The sequence below is a fragment of the Bos javanicus genome, chromosome X (assembly GCF_032452875.1).
Source record: "Bos javanicus breed banteng chromosome X, ARS-OSU_banteng_1.0, whole genome shotgun sequence".
NCBI classification, from domain to species: Eukaryota; Metazoa; Chordata; class Mammalia; order Artiodactyla; family Bovidae; genus Bos; species Bos javanicus.
Window position 1 is genome coordinate 14,283,828 of NC_083897.1, and position 17,148 is coordinate 14,300,975.

The 17,148-nt window shown below is 37.5% G+C and overlaps 1 protein-coding gene across 1 annotated transcript in view; it reads right to left on the reverse strand.

The window, feature by feature from the left end:
- LOC133242333 (fibrous sheath-interacting protein 2-like) overlaps positions 1–17,148 on the reverse strand; it is an 80,384-nt gene that overhangs the window by 20,115 nt on the left and 43,121 nt on the right. Inside the window, exon 15 of the mRNA XM_061408436.1 lies at positions 15,669–15,702. Within this exon, the coding sequence (XP_061264420.1) occupies positions 15,669–15,702 (34 nt within the window). The remainder of the gene's footprint in view (positions 1–15,668; positions 15,703–17,148) is intronic.

Consider the following 17,148-nt stretch of genomic DNA (forward strand, 5'->3'; position numbering starts at 1 on the left):
TTAGTGAGCCAAATCTTATGCTTTGAAATGGCTAACAAAACTTTATTTATTATACAGGTGGATACCTCATTAAAATCCGGTATCTTTAGGTGTTTAGTTCCTAAGCATAAAGCCTCAATGGGTGGAAGAATGAGCTGAGATAATAGTCTTCTGATGACATCTGCTAAAAATGAGTAGGAGAGCATAGTGATATAGCCTGTTGAATGTTGACTTTGGTAATTAAGTTCACTTAGGTTGTTTTGAAGTTTCAGTAGTATATTTTCAGCTTTGAGAGGGTGATATGAATTAGGCATGAGCTTTCTTATAAAGCACAATGGGAGCTGGTAGTCTATACTCTCTTTCAATATGCCACTAGTTATCTGTTCTGCTATTGACATGGCAGCATATGCCAGATGATCACTACAGGTAACTTGCAATATGTAGTCCCATGATACATCATTATAAACGGAGTCACCAATCTTACTAATAGTTTCTTTATAGACTGGTGGAAAACACATCTTTTCTTCAATGTCCCGTAAAACAGTGACTTGAGCAGTATTAAACTCATTCACCACGCAGTTGATATCTAATATATTCATCTCATTAAGCTGGGCTTCAGTTATATTCACATTTTTGCCTTGCAATGAGGTGGTGAGATTAAGAAAAATGTCCACAATTATTTCCTCCAGAAATGTGGCAGAGTACACGCCCGTGTTCATGCCTCCTGGATATTGTATGTTAAGAAAAGCTGTTGTCTTTTTATCTGGTCTTTGAAGAGGAGGTAGAGAAGGGAATTTTCCTGAAAATTGCTTACTGATTGGGGTTTGCATCTTGGAATGAATCACCCTAAGATTATCTGATGGTCCTGTCAGAGGTTTGCTATCATAACTCATGAATCGCGCAGAGTTTTTACCCTGTTTTGATTCTTTTAACCCTGGCCTTTTTGCTTTGGGGAAACTGGGAAGTCTCTCGCTTGTCCTGTATGTTAAATGTTTGTCTGTAACTGGTGGACTTCTGGGAGGTTGCTGTATACCGCATGACAATTTTTCCATTAAGGATTTTACCAAGCTATGGGAAATAATACTAAGCATAGACTCTTGATCTATTTCTGCCGAATTTTCAAAAAGGTCTGATGTGTCATATTCCTCAAATGGTAAGCCATAGTCCATTGTTAAACTGGAATAATCATCTATACTTTGAAGTGTGTTGAACAGTTGACCTTCTATTGATATTTCGTCAGAAAGAGGACTATTCGTAAGAAAGTTGTTGGTTGTACATTCTTCCAAAAGCATTCTAATAAGTTTCTCACACACAACATTCAGAAGAAAAGCTGATTTAGGGGAGAGCCCTAGGTTATTTCTAGGAATTCTATGACTTTGCGGGTTATTTGAAAATAGGAACATTTTTCTTGCTGTTTTACCAGAATCTGTATCCCAATTTGGGCATTCATCTGGCAAAAACAAATTGAAAACAATATTGAAAATTTTGTTGACTACTTCTTTGGATTCAGGAGATCTTAGGCTGCCAACCAGAGTGTTTAACTTACATGCTAGAGAATTTAGTTTACTTTTCTGTATTAGTTGATTAAGTTGGTGAGTAGGAGCTGATTTCCAACCTTTGGCATGTATCTGTCTTTTCATAGTTTTCGCTTTGTTGCAACTGAGCAAACTATGGCTTTTAGGTGTGGAGAGTGATTTGTTTTTTCCTTTGCTGTCAAGGTGATGATTTATTCCTATTTCTTTGGACAGAACATGGATCACTCCTATTAAGAGATCCTGAAAGAGATCACTGAAGTCAGCCACAGCTGCTTTTGGGCAATAAATATATTTTGCTTTCATAGAAACCACTTTTGTAACATCTTCCTTTAAAATGTCACTATTTAAAAGGATGTGAATAATGACCTCAGAAATGCTTAAAGCAAGTCCTCTGATAGAAATTGACTGATGCTCAAACACTTGGGAATGAATTAAAATAACCTCGCTACAAGTTGTGTCTTCATTTCTTAGTGATTTCTGTTTTGTTTCACCATCTTTGGTACAATCAGAAATGCTTGAAATTATATAGGAAATAACCAGTTCAGTGAGATGTTCACAAAATTGATTAAGTGAAGAATCAGTGTTGATGCTTCTTAGAGGCTGTTTTGATTCATATTTTTTGCTTAGTCGTGTGGAACTAATAGATACTTTTTCATCAACAGGACCTTGAAACAGAAAACATTGGTATTTTTTTAATATGCATTAAGGAACAATGTTGACCATTCAAAATACTGGCAATATTTTATATATGAATTTCACTGATCAGCCCTGGGATTTCTTTGGAAGGAATGATGCTAAAGTTGAAACTCCAGTACTTTCACCACCTCATGCAAAGAGTTGACTCATTGGAAAAGACTCTGATTCTGGGAGGGATTGGGGGCAGGAGGAGAAGGGGACGACAGAGGATGAGATGGCTGGATAGCATCACCGACTCGATGGACATGAGTCTGAGTGAACTCTGGGAGTTGGTGATGGACAGGGAGGCCTGGTGTGCTGCAATTCATGGGGTCGCAAAGAGTCGGACATGACTGAGTGACTGGACTGAACTGAACTGAACTGAATTGAATACCTTACTCAAGAAATAAAAAAACCTAGTCAAGAAATGAACTGAGTTTTCTTCAAATGTCTATTTCCCACCTGTGAAATCTTTACTTCTGCTGGGAAGCCCATTTAAAATTCAAATCTCTTATTGCTGGTTTCTTCTTTGGCTAGCTATGTTGCTTTAAGAAGCTGGAAATTCTGGGGCAGAAAAATGATTTCTAGCTTTTACTGTTACAAGGCCCTAGAGTGATTCCAGTGATATTTAGAGATTTCATAAATTCTTAAAGACATTCTTGGCTATTTAGCCAACTATCCCATTTGGGACTAAACAGTATATAATAAATTGAACAGGATGAAACTGTTGATGTTTGAATGTGTTGACATATTAAAAAAGCTATTTCATATGGTTTCAACCCAATATATGCATAGGAACATTCATAGAAAAGGAGTACAGATATCATACTTGTAAGCATGGGTTTAGAGAATTATACCTAAAAGACTTTAGGTCAGAACACTGGAACATGAACAGAACCAGAAGTTTAGTGCCACTGTCCTTATAAACTATCATCAATAACTTCAAAGACTTTAACTGTATACCTCAAAAAGAAGTTGGATAATTACAGTCAATTAACTATGCAAGAAAGTGAAAGTCAGTCATGTCCGACTCTTTGTGACCCCATGGATGCTATAGTCCATGGAATTCTCCAGGCCAGAATTATGGACTGGGTAGCCATTCCCATCTCCAGGGGATCTTCCCAACCCAGGGATCGAACCCAGGTCTCCCTCATTGCAGGTGGATTCTTTACCAGTTGAGCCACAAGGGAAGCCCAGCTATGCATGAGGTCTGACCATAATGTAAGAAGTTGTTTTTTAAAGAACTTAAAATAAAAACCCTCTTGGAACTTCTGTTTGGGAACTGCCTTTAAAGCAGTTTATGTCTCAAGAAAGACATCATTTCGTAGCCATACCTCATGCCCAACCAAAATATCCCACTTTAAATTACGCCTATTTAATCTCATCTCTAGATAGGGAAAACTGAAAAACACTCCTCCATATAAAAATTATGTAAATGGGTAACATTTTTTCTTTTAGCACATTGCCCAGTTGAAAAACACACAGCTACACAGGTAGATAAACAGCCACCCCAAATCTAAGGTTATTTTCAGAGAAGTGGTAAATGTAGCTTCTTGCATGTGAGGGCTAAAAACAACACTCTTAACGCTGTCGTTGACTTTTTTGCCCCTAAAACCATGCTAGCTCTTTCTAAGTCATCCCTAACTCACCTCTGGTTTCAAAGTTGTTGAAATGTGTGACCACTGATGTAGTAACATATCTTGCTACTAGGTGGACTTCATGTGGTCCCAGTTCCCAATCAGCAAAAGCAATGACTCCAGGCTCTTCAAGAGTTTTCTCTAACTTCGGGTGCTTATTTTTCCACTTTTCCAGTAAAATGGAATCTTCTCCACTTGCCACAGGGCCTTTGTTTTCGTCTTCAGTTCCATAGCTGTTTCTTTTTTCCCATATTTTAAGTAGGCTTTTCTCATTCTTCAGTTGTTCAGATGTTAGGCACTGAAGCATTTCCTTTGATATATAAAATGGCTTCATGGTTTCCATATTTTCAGTGGTGTGTGATGTTTGATTTGAAAGGCCAAAACTTGTCAGCATGGTATTGACAATATCTTCTGCAGCTAAACATATTTTGAGTGAAGAAATGGTAGTCTGTATTTCATCTGGGTTAACAACTGGTTTGAGGGGCTCATAGTGAAGCACTCTTTGATTTTCACCCTCTTCCATTTCTCTGAAAGACATGGGGTGCTCTAGTGCTGCCTGTGCAGAGTCACTGGATTTCTGAGATGAAATTTGTAAGACAGTGCCTTCTGGGAGAGAGTAGTCTCCTTTCACAGCTTGATCAAAATGGCTGAAGACTTGGGCTTCACTTCTAGAAGATGATGGTTTAAACTCTGATTCGAGCCCTTCCATTGGCTCTATGGTTTTAGCTGAATCTCCTCCTATAGAGTATCTGACGTATGAAGGTACATCTAAGGAAGTCTTGTCCTTTATTTTCATATCTTCCTCTGAATAAGACAACAAGCTGGAGATTTGTGGAGGATCATCCCAGCAGCTAATTCCCTTTGACTTTGAAGTGGACATTTCTGGTCCAGTTGTAAATCGGGAGCAATTAACAGTGCAGGCATTTTTAGTTCCTTGGAGCAGATTTTCCTTTGGATGGCTTTTGATCATCAACTCATAGGAATCAGTGCACTGGTCTATCAGTGTGCTGATGATCTGACTTGCTACGATGTTTTCTTTAAACATGCTAGTTGAAGATGGTTCCTTGTGGCATTTTTCTTTGTCTAGTTTGTTCCTAATTATACTAAGCATGTCAGTGACAGTATTAACAGCATAAGTAAGCAATTCTGAATAGAAAAAGTAAAGCTGTTGAAAGGCGTTGTTTATGTTTTCCTGGGAAATCATACTACTTGGTTTAGATTCATCAGGAAACATAGTCAGTGTTTGTAACTTGGGAAATATTGTTTTCATTGGTGGTTTCTGTTGCATAGCAAAAAAGTTTTCAATAGGTGTTCTCACAATTTCAGAAAAAGCATATGTAGAGACATGTTTAAACTGTAGGTCTGCAAATGACTCTAAGGTGTTCAGAACCCCTTCCAATATCTCTTGAGTGATTTGGTGACCAGCGATCCCCAGTGTTTTGTCTTTCAACTTGGTGTTATACGTTGGTACATCGTTGAGATTGTTTGTTCGTGAGGAACCACATTTTCTTCTAGCAGCAGTTTTTTCCTTGCTTTGTAGTGTTTCTTTACTATCCGTTGTGAACATCTGAGTCAAGAAGCACAACTCTAATTTTTCAAATAGTTTTTTAATGATTTCCTGGCCAAATACATTAATTTGTGCTTGAGAATCCCGAACTCTAGAAGCAGCTCTTTTAAAATGATGGTGACTGCTTTCACATGGCTCAAGAAGTGACAAAAGTGAAACAGATTGTTCTAATTCTTTTGCTTTTGTTGAAATTTCATTCAAAACAGCCTCGGCTATCATCAGTAGCTTATATTTTTCGTTATCCATGTTGCTTGATTCTGTTTGCCATTTGTCAAACATTTGTTTAGAAGTAACTTCTTTGGGAAAGAATTTATCTAGTTGTGAAGAAACATTCTCCAAAGAGAAATGGGCCTCTGGATTTGCAGCAGAGGTTGTACTAAAATACCCCCGTGGAAGTTTGAGATCATCTGAATGTGAGCCCTTTATTGGATTGGCCAAATTATTCTTCATAGCGTGTAGTCCTTGCAAAACTGCACTCACTATTCCACTTGCTCTCTCAATTTGATCAGAAAGTAAAGTGTTTACATTTGCCACTGCTCTATTTTGCCTCACCTCTTCAAATTCATTCACAATTGTTTGCAGAATATTACGTAGTATATCCCTGGCATACATTTTTAGCTCTGCAGTGGGGAGTTTTGCTCTCAGTGAGGGACTTTTGGCCTCCCCTATTGACAGTAGGTGTGGGAGCCCAACGGAAGTCTTGGACCAGCTACCTTTTAGGGTCTTCTCTCTAGGACCTAACTTGGTTTTGCTTTGGGCTTTAGCTCCACTAGGTCTGAGCTGTGGTTTTGTTCCAAATTTAGACAAAGAGGTAACTTTTGATTTTGTTTTAAAATTTGTCTTAACACTTGCCCTAGGGCTGCCCTTGGGGCTAGCTTTAGAATTGCATGGCCTCAGAATTTCATCAGATTGACCTTTAGGGGATGAATTCTCTTCTAGATTCAGCAAAGCAAAATCTGTGATTTTTTTGAGAACCTTTTGAACCAAGTGTTCGCCCAGTTGCAATGGAGAAAATTGCAATAAGGTGTTTTCCAATGAACTGACACTTCCAATGCCTGTGTAAGGATAAACTTGTGGTATCACAGGTTTAGGGCGAACACTGCTTTTTTCTGCTTGTTTCAGTTCGCTAAAGCATGATGGATTCATCAGTAATCCATCACTGCCAGAGGCTTCCATTTCCCCTCTGGTCTCACTGTTTTCATATAACGAGGTCATAATTACTGAGAACATTTTTGTGTAAACACTTTCAACTATGTCATTTGCAACACTGCTTATATGTGACTGTAAGGCTTTTTTCCGTGATGTTTTAATTTTAGAATCAGATGTAAAATGGGGGAGTTCACTGAATGGAGAACAATGTTTTGTGTTTTCCAATACCCTTTGATATGCTTTCTTTAAAATTTCCTTAACTATACTTAACAAAGAATTTGTTTTTTCCTGTCCAGATTCTCCATTTCTAAATATTTCTTCCAATGTCCTTCTCTGGTTTTTCACTTTTGGTGTTTTTTGGTTTTCACCTGAGTATTTTGAAAAGAGAGACAGTTTGGTGTTGTCTTCCATTTTTCTTTGACCTGGCACTATTTCATTTTGTACAGCTAGTTGGGTAAAAAGATCAGGGTCCTGCTTTGAGTAAAAGCCACTTGCCTTCAAAGATATTTTATTACATAAACTCTTTAAGATGTTATTGACAGTTTTACTTGCAATGATGTTGTCTTGAAATGAAGTATTGTTCTGATATGTATACATCTTTTGGATTTCTAGGTCTATGTCATTTTTTATAAGCGTCAAAATGGTATTGGCGATTAGGTCAGCATATTCCTTAAGACTAGCTTGTGATATATGAATTGCAGGTCTACGGTTTTCTCTGTAATTAGCTAATGTGTAATTTGTGACTTCTTGATTGAGAATGGTTCCAGCTGTTGATATTTTCGGGACAGTCACATCTAATGGCATTTGGTTTGATTCAAGAAACACACTGTCATTTTGTTTACAATTTGTAAATTCTGAGCCAACATCTGGTTTTTCTCTAGTCTCAGGATCAAGAATAAGTAGCAAATCTATTCTTTCTGTGGCGAAAGATTTTAATCTATTCAAAATAGTTTTAGTAATAAAGTGAGCATTTTCCTTACATGGATCAGGAGTAGATTTCTTGGCATCTTGTTTCTTAAGTACAGGTGTCTGATTATCATCAGAAAGAGCTGATTTCAGCTGAATATCTCTTCCCTTTCTTGCAAAAGGAAATCTCTCCCTTTTCCTTTCATTCACTGAATCTATAACAGGAGGTTGCTTATGCTTTGCCCTTTCATTCACTGAGTCTGTAACAAGAGGTTGTTGATGCTCTGCCCTTCCATTCACTGAGTCTTTAATAGGGGATTGTTGATGCTCTGCTTTGGAAAATGCATCAGAAAATGCTGTAGACAATCTTGGAGAAATGGAATCATTTGCACTGATGCAAACCACGATAGCAGAAATGAGATTTTGAAGAACAATATCCACCATATCATTGGAAATCATAGCGACACACTCCTTAGGAACTAAAAGTGTAAGAATAGCCTTATTTGCATACCTAGGGTCCCTTTCAGAGTTTGTTTCTAAATGTCTCCCACTTACATTACATTTAAGAGTGGATACAGCAAGTGGGAGATTATTCTCATCTATTGTTTCCTCACAGATATCAATTAAGATACCTTCAATGGTATCTAGTATTTGAAATTGAAGCTTTTTACGATAATCACTTTTATTGAATAGCTTTTCAATAATATCTTCTGGTGCAACTGGATCAGTCTCTCTGTCAATTACATTTTTTTCATATTTGCCTTTAGTAGACACAATATCTAACATTGTGCCAACAACCTGACTTGGAATACTTTCAAAAGCCACAACACTCTGAGTTAAGAATGGACTTCTTATGTCTTGATCTAATTTATGTTTGATTCCTTGTAAAATTTGTCTAGCCACTTCTGTTGCATACATATTTAATTTAGAGGTACTCAGTTGACATATTGAGGTGGTCTTTCCTGATTTACTGTGATCCATTGAGCAACAAGAAAATTGGTCTTCAGAATATGAATCTTTGGTGGATAACCATGGTTGGTGTAAAGCAATCTCATCCTGCTGTGAAGGTAAAGCCACAGGAACTGGGAAACTGCTGTGAGGACAAAAGAGCGCCTTTACTTTGGAAGTTGCAAATGCTTCTAAATTTGTTAATATTGACTGTATAATATCTTCAACTACATTTATTTTGGTCCCAATATTGATAGTGGACTGAAGTGTGCATGGATTTCTGTCCAGTATGGTAGAATAAACAGGGGACTTTCCTCCACAGGTATGTTTAGGAAAAGAGATATCTGCTGGAAAGGTGATAGTATTATACCTATTTTCACTTTCATTTCTATCTGTCATGGCAGCAGAATAAAGTTTTTGAAATATGGTTCTAATGACATCATCTGCAACAATGGTTACATCTGCTTCAGATACTAAAGGGCCCACTGTTTTATCCAGGGACTGAACAGATGTTTGAGCAAATGGTTCATCATCAGCATGAGGAATGTCACATAAATGGGACTGGGGAAGAGTAAACACCTTTAACTGACCAATTAAATCATTCTGAAAAATTTCATTCAAAATATTTCTTACAATGGGCACAACTGGGGACTTTTTTGGCTCTTTGAGTTCTACTTCAAAAGTTTTTAGTGTTTTTTCGAGTTCCTGTTGCTTAAGAGAATCTGATTTAGTTTCATCTTCTATTGGTCTTTCCTCCCCAGCACTTTCTTTCTCTGTATCTGCAGGATCTTCTAGATATGAATCTGGGTCAGCTCCTCCAGGAAGAAAATTTCCATAGATTGGCCTATATCTGTAATTTTCAATGCCTCTCTCTTCTGGTTCAGGTTCATTAAACATATCTGGAGAAATTGCATCTAAAATGAAATTGACTAAACTCTTAAGTATTTGTTTCTCTTGTAGTGGCTTACTTATACATGTTTCCAAATCTGGCAAGTTCATGTTTAATTCAGTTTGAAGAGCTTTCAAAATAGTACTTGACACTTTTTTTGCATGCCTGTATAAAGTCGACTGCAATCGTTTTTCATGTGTGTTACCACAGCTGTTGGTATTTTCACTTTCACAGTATGTCTTGTCCTGTTTATTTCCACAGATTATAGCACCAAGATTTTCTAAATTTCTATTGGCAAACCCTTCCAACTTAGCAAAAACCATTTCAAAGATGTCTGAGGCCAAGGTTTTCAGTTTATTCAGATGCTTTTTTTGTGTGGTTCTTATTTTGGAGGCAGTAGTTTTCCCCTTGTTAGTTACCTCTTGGCTACCTGGCCAGGTCACATTGGATGCTATGGTTGAGATTATGTCATAGCATCTGCTCATTTCCTCAAGAAGCAAAGCAAATGACAGGCTGTCAGTGTCAATATGCTCTGAGATGGCTTTAAATTCTGAATTTCTGAAAATGCCATCTGTCTCAACACCACATAGTTTTGAAACAATACCTTCTAGAATTGTATGAGAAATGAGCTTAATACTGGACTGCAGTGTACTGGTTGTTCTCAAATTCTTATTGATCCCCTCTGTATTTTGTTCATCAGATAGGGGAGAATGTGGGTGGTCTCCAGTGAACTTACATAACATATCATACACGGCATCTCCAATTTTATCTAACACTTGAAATCCAGTATATTGGTGAACTTCCTCCTGCATGTGAGGGCGATGAGAAGGCAAAAGTTTTTGTTGATCAATGCCATCAGTCCCATGTGAGATTTTAGACCTTAGCTTATCTGAAGGGAGTAAAATATTACTTTTATCTGTGTTTCCACTTAACACCTCACAAATGCAAGTAGCTAATGAACTTGTCATAATGTCATTATTTAGCTTTGTGACAACAGAGTCTAATTCATTCTCAGCATCAGCAAAAAATCCTGTATCTCTAATGTTCTTGGGAGGGCTATTCTTCTTAACATTTAGATTTTTCTTATTGTGTTGTAGTTCTTTCTGGATAGCATCCAAAACAATTTTTACCACTTTAGTTGTGAGAGTACTAAGGTGAGATCGAAACGAAGATTTCTTGTCAGGAGCAGGATTTGAATGGGCAGCATGGCTTTCTGGTTTGAAGCAGGTTTGTAATTTTGGACAAATAAATGAGTCCAACTTCTTAAAAACTGTGCTAATGATTTTATCATTAAGGTTATCTACAGATTCTGATGTTGAGCCACTTGTTCCAGATTCTACCCAGGGAAGTTTTGTAGGGTCCGTGCTAAGTGCAGATAAAAATTTCATCTTCCTTTTACTGTCAAACCATATTTGTAATGACTCTTTGTTTGGTATGTCAGCATTATCTAGAGAAGTTTGATGTACTGATGAAGAATGTTCAATAATATGATAAGAAGTTATGTGAAGTATTTTTAATATAGCATCTACAATATCTTGAGATACCGTATGGATTTCTGACACAGAGAACATCTGGTCCATCCATTCTTGATGTGATGGATCTTGTGGTTTTCTTGAGTTAAGAAGTGAAGCCTCTCTACCATCTTCATAATCTGAGTGATCAGACGGCCCAGAAGATAGATCTTTGAGCATCTTTGCTAAAATACTCCTAATTATATCTTCTGAGGCTTTTTGTATTTGATATGTTTCATCTTGACTGAAAAGCAAAATGTCTTTATTCAAACCTGGCTTGTCCTTTAAAGGGTCCTTATTAAAAGTTGAAAGGTCAGTATTTAATCCCTGATCGTGAAATGCTACTTTGTGTCCATAAGCAGGCTTTGTAGGTAAGTTCATATTTCTTTTGCGTTTAAAATCATTGTTTTCCCCAGTTAACCAGTAGTCAGGAGCCTGTTCTTGTAATTTTGCTTTTTCGTCTTTGATAGGTGAAATCAATACATTTTCTACAATTCTGTCTATTTCTTCATTTTTGTCTTCAGAACAAAGGGCCACACCAGGAACATTAACAGGTGGAAACAGGCTCCCACACCTAGGAGCACTAGCTACTCCGGTCCTGGTGAGTCTGTTCCTTTCTTCAGTGCCGGAGGGACTGCTCAGTCTGGAGTGTCTGCTCTTTCGGACATCTGTTTTCACTGGTTTCTGATGTAGCTGAGCCAAGAGAGCATCAAGTAGCTGTAGGATGATCACTGTTTCTTCAGTTGCAACTAGCCTTTCATTATGAAGTCCAACTTGTATATAACCTAGTATAGTGCTGATTGCTTCCTTTATATAACCAACCAGAGAGGACTTGGAACAAATAGTTGACACTAAATTTTGTATTTCTTCTTTGCCAATCAAACTGGCAGCATCAGTCTTAGCACTGGATTTCCCTTTGCTGGCTCTTTGAAGGAACGTATATGTTGGATCTTCTCTGTGTTGCTGATAAGCTGGGTCAGTAGTGATTTTAAGATGAGCCAATTCACTTTGCTTAGAAGATGCAAGGACTGTCAGTTTTTCTAAAATCACACGAACCATGTCCTCTGCAACATCATTCATGTTCTCCAAAGCATAAGGCAGTGAAACTTCTGAAGTTTTTTCTTTTGGAGAAATAAAATGTTCTCCACTGACTAAATCTGATTTAAAGTGAACTGATATATTTCCTGGTGAAAATTCCTCAGTACATGTTTTCTTAACTGCAGACTGTAACTTCCCAAGCACATTTTCCATAATTTCAGCAGCTGCTGAGGAAATATCAACACTGGAAAGCAAGTCTCCTTTGTCAGTGTCAGTTTGGGCAGGCAAAGTTTCGGTCGTAACAGAGGAAAGGGTGGGGATGGTCTGGGTTAGTTCAGACACCATTTCCTGAAAAATGTTTCTTAAAATCAACTCAGCTTCCTCTTTTAGATGATGTTTAAAGTTAACAAAAACATTATTTAACTCCTGCATCTCATTGATAGCTTTTGCTTTTTCATCTTTAGACAGTTGGCATTCTAGGCTATCTGTTTCGGTGGTAGCATCTTTACATTTCTTAGTGCCTGCTTCAATCTGTACAACAAGGTGACTATCGGATTTACAGGTTTTAAGGTTGGCAGATTCAGATATCTCATTATATTCAGGTTTGGGGGCTTTAGGTTTGTTTTCTAAGTGTTCTTTCCTGTGATATGTTGTTTCTACATCTGTTCTTTCTTTACGGGCAAGAGATGATTTTGATGGTGCCACTCGTTGCTCTATTGACCTGTCAGCTGCCTCTGTACAGGGCTCTGCCTGAACCATCTTACTTGTTTCATACATAAATGTCTCACAGCATGTGCTGCAGCAACTCTCACTATCAGAAGAGAGGGTGGAGTTATCAGGCATTGGGCATGTAATATTTTGCAATCTTTCTTCATATTTTGTGATGGCTGGGTATAATACATTGGTCACTGCAGCCACAACCCAGGTCATTACATTTTGAATTATACTGTTCAGTTCTTCAGAAGTTACCTGGAAAGGAGGTGAGTGGGGATAGAAGGGAAATCATGGATAAATTACTCGTTTTAGGGACAGCAACTAACTTTTAATTCCTTATATCAAACAATGCATAGTTAGAATCCAGCCATGGTGTATAAAGAGAACATAGGAACTCTATTTAGAACACCAGATTAATTTCAAGTTGGTTTATTCTCTATGGCTGTGATCTATTTTTTGAATAAGGATGCTATACTTGTGCTCCTAAATGTATACTTATATCATCCCCTAGATTGTCTAATTGTTGAATATTTATTGTGCAGTGTAGCACCCTTAAAGCTGTCTGTCCATTTTATCTTTATTTCAAAAATCTGAACATATGCCTACCATATACTTGAGCTCACTGTTGGTGAAATTTAAATGTTAATAAAATAGTATACCCATTGAAAAATAAAGCAGAAAAAAAAATCCCTTGGAACTATATAATAGTTTATTACTGAAGGCAAATGGCTTCTTGGTTAGAAAAAAAACAGCCAAGCTCACAGAAAACAAATTCTCTAGCAAGAGGTAAGACTATGTTATGATCCAAGCGATACTTAAAAAAACCAGATTGCCTCTAACAAACTATTTCATGAAACAAATTTGCAGTTCAAACATGTATGTGCCTTTGTGGACAGTCTCCTTTTGCTTAGGCATCTGTTTAGCTAGGAGATGAGGGTGAAAAATAAAGCCTCACTGTGGAGAGGTCAGCCTGTGGGCTCCCTGGCTGGTCTGTTGCTGCCTTTCTCAGTCAATTGACTGTGTTGATTTGCATATGCAAATCACTACAGCCACTTGTTTAAGTTTATTCAATGGGCAACAATTAGCACTGATGATTTAAGGGAAATGAACAGGCTTAGGTCCAATAAAAGATTATCAGTGCAAACTGTCTTAGATTGGGAGACAGAGGTCAGTATTTGGCAAAACTAATACAATTATGTAAAGTTTAAAATTAATTAAAAAAAAAAAAAGAAACAAATACATTAATTTCAGAAGGAAAAAAGGCTGAGCCTGAACTTGGCTCAAACAGCCAGAAGGTGGAGCACTTGAGGGAAGTCGGGGCCTCTTTCAGTAAGTGCTGAAGTAGAAACCCAGGGCCTGGACTTGAACAGCCATTTCCTCATGTTTAATTGTGTTTATTGTTACAGCTTAGACAGGGGACCAGGGGCAGATGACAAGTGCACCTGCCAGACTCTATAACTGTTTGTGTTCGTTTACTTATTGCAGATATATTTGGGGGTCATAAAAATCCTTTTGCCTATAATATAATAGCGTTCTTTTTAAAGTTGTTACTATCCTCAAGACAGCCAGACCAAGCATGCGTACCTTCCACAGGAACTGCTTCTCAACGCTATGGCTACAAGCCAGTGGCAGCAAAGGCTGGATGCCTGGCATTTTAGCTGTGCATTGTTTGATATCCTGACATTTGGGCACCGGATTCCCTATCATGTGGTTGTTAATTCACAATTATCTCTGAAGTTAGCCTCAGATTGTTCAAGGTTAGGCCAACATTCAAAGAAAAGTTAACACCTTGCTGAATGTAGCATATTCTCTCCTGACCAGTTAGAGAAGGTTTGAAGGACACCTCCAGGAAAAGTCGTGTTATTAGAATCCTTCCCAAATCTCTTAATGTATGTTTTATTGTGATAAAATGCACATAACATAAAATTGACCATTTTAGCTTATACAGTTGAGCAGCATTAAGCACATTCACAGTGTTATGCAAACATTACTATTATCTAGTTCTTGTAATGCATTTTTTGTCACCTACCGTGCAGACCAGAAAATGGCTACTGAGTTTGAAGAACATATTAATAATTTGAAATGACAGCATATGGTTGAAAAACACTTGTTTTACATAAACATGACCTAAATAAGACACTTCTAAGAATCACATTTAAATATTAATAAATAAGTTACTCACCTTCTTGGTCTAAATTGATCGAAATCTGTTCCAATACATATGAGCTAAGCATTTCAATACATATTATTTTCTTATTACCAGAGATAATGTACAGTAAGTAGATCTACATTATTACTCTTAGGGTAGCTGAGAAGCATGTCCAACTTTGACATATAAAATTGGGACATTTGTCAAGTTTTTAGTGAAGTGAAATGTGGTAAGTAGAATCTAATTTTTAGCTCATTTTCACTATACTAGTAAACCAAGAAATATCTTCCTGGTGCCAGTATGTCTCAGCCTTTGTGTTTGTTGGACGGTCTATGAAACTCTCATGTACGTGTGAAAAAGTATGTGAATGTGCTACTCCCCTGAACCCCTTTCTAGTTCATGTTTCCTCTGTCTAGCCCCAAAGTTGGGGCTTATCAGACTTACCTTATGCTCTTTGCCTGGTCCAAGTTGCAGCTCTCTTGAGACTCCCTTCTTTTGATGGAGTAGCCATCCTAAGATTCTTCTTACTCCCAGGAGAATTACAAGATATATCTAGGCATCTTGGTTCACTTACCTGAGGGCAGGGTGCTCAGCCCTTCAGCCAGATCTGCAAGTCTGCAAAGGCATTTCCTGTAATGCCTTCCCATTATGGAGTGAGTGTGTGGTATTGGATGTTTTCTTTGTGATGATTAAACCTCCCAAAGCTCCCCAAATCTACCCTCCTGAGGACCCGGGGCAAAATGGCGATAATAGTAACTTTGTACCCCCCATAACAATAAGTCTTTGAATTTTGGACCTTGGCAAAATTCAAGATTAACAGAGAGTTAAAGTCAAGGAAGAGAAAAAGGCAAAGAGTAAAACTGACTAAAATCAACAGATGATTTTGCTGGTAGTCTGATTCACAGATTTTTCTCTAACAACATATTAGAAAATATCCTTAATTGCTCTATAGTGAATTTTATCATACATACTTTCTCTTGACAGCAATTTGGACGGTAGTCTTGTCTGAAAAAGTAAAAGGAGATTGATTTTATTACTTATGGTTAATCATTTATGTAAGTTTCCTCCAAATTCCTAATCATTGAATCAGATTACCTGTTTTGTGCTTGGGAGTTTTGTTTTCTCCCCAGCAATTCACAAAGAAGAATAAGCTTTATTTTTTTATCTAATCCCCCAATTTATCCTCTTATTTAGATATTGGCCCCTGGGCATAGGACATGCTCTATTACCCAGAAAATTATTATGCAGAATAATTGCAGCATAAACAGTAGAATAATAGGTGCTGTATAAACTAACACTTGATGTTGCCACTCTTGACCCACCTTAGCCCCGTTTGTTCTGTAGTGAGTTGAGAAGAGCGTGGGGTTGGAAAGACAAGGGATGGGCTAGTTCTTTCCACTTGCCCTGCTTGATCAGAGCTTTCTGATAATTCACTTTCTACTCACCACCTCAAAATTCCTAATCTCCTCTCCTCACCCCACAGTAGAAGATCTATGTATGATTACCGGCAATGACATTAAAATAATGGGTTTCAGATGACATGCAAAGCCAAATTAGATGGAGCCCCTTTCTAGGTATCACAATATTCTCTTCTATGTTCTAATCAGGATTATTTATTCTGATCTACTACATGGAACCAAAATTATATTTTATTAAATTGTAGCAAGAGAACAACAAAATCATGTAGATTATAGGATAACAACAAAAAGTTAAAAAAAAAACCAAAGCCTAAGTTTGATTTACTTTCATATTTTACTGCCTCCATGGACCCCTTGCCATAACCTCTTGACCCTCTTAAAGGAAACATGGTGCTCCATTTTCATTTTTACTTGGCCTGCCCTTATGTTATCAAGTTTACTTTTTTCTACCAAGGCCTAACAATCCAATATTGAGACATACAGTCAGACTGTGAAATGACAACTTTAACACTAGTAGGAAAAGGTCTCAGCTAGGGTTAGGCAGCAATAGCCCATCCTAGGATTAATATCTTTTTGCAATATGGAACCTAGAACATGAATGCTCACCATCAGTGACATAGTTCCTATCCTTTCGCTTCATTAATTTTTCTGAGACCCAGTTTCTCAGGCCATCTCCAGCACAATTTCCTCTTTGTAGATCCTCTGCAATCTAACGCACCCAGATTTGTTTTCTCCTGCTCTCCCTAACCTCATACCATAGGCAGCAAGTGGAGTCCTATGTATGTTTCTACCTATCTCCAGACTTTCTGTCCCAAAGGCATACTTTAAGATAAAAGGAAACAGCACAGACCTAAGAACAAAACTAACCATATAGATTAAAAAAACCTTATATAAGACCACTAGAAACTAGTTGTAATATTGGATACAAATCTGCAGTTTGCCACGAATGATCAGTTTCTCATTGGAGTCAATTGAGCAGAAACATGCAAATAAACTCATTGTTATGTGGGAAAGTTCCACCACAATTCTAGGA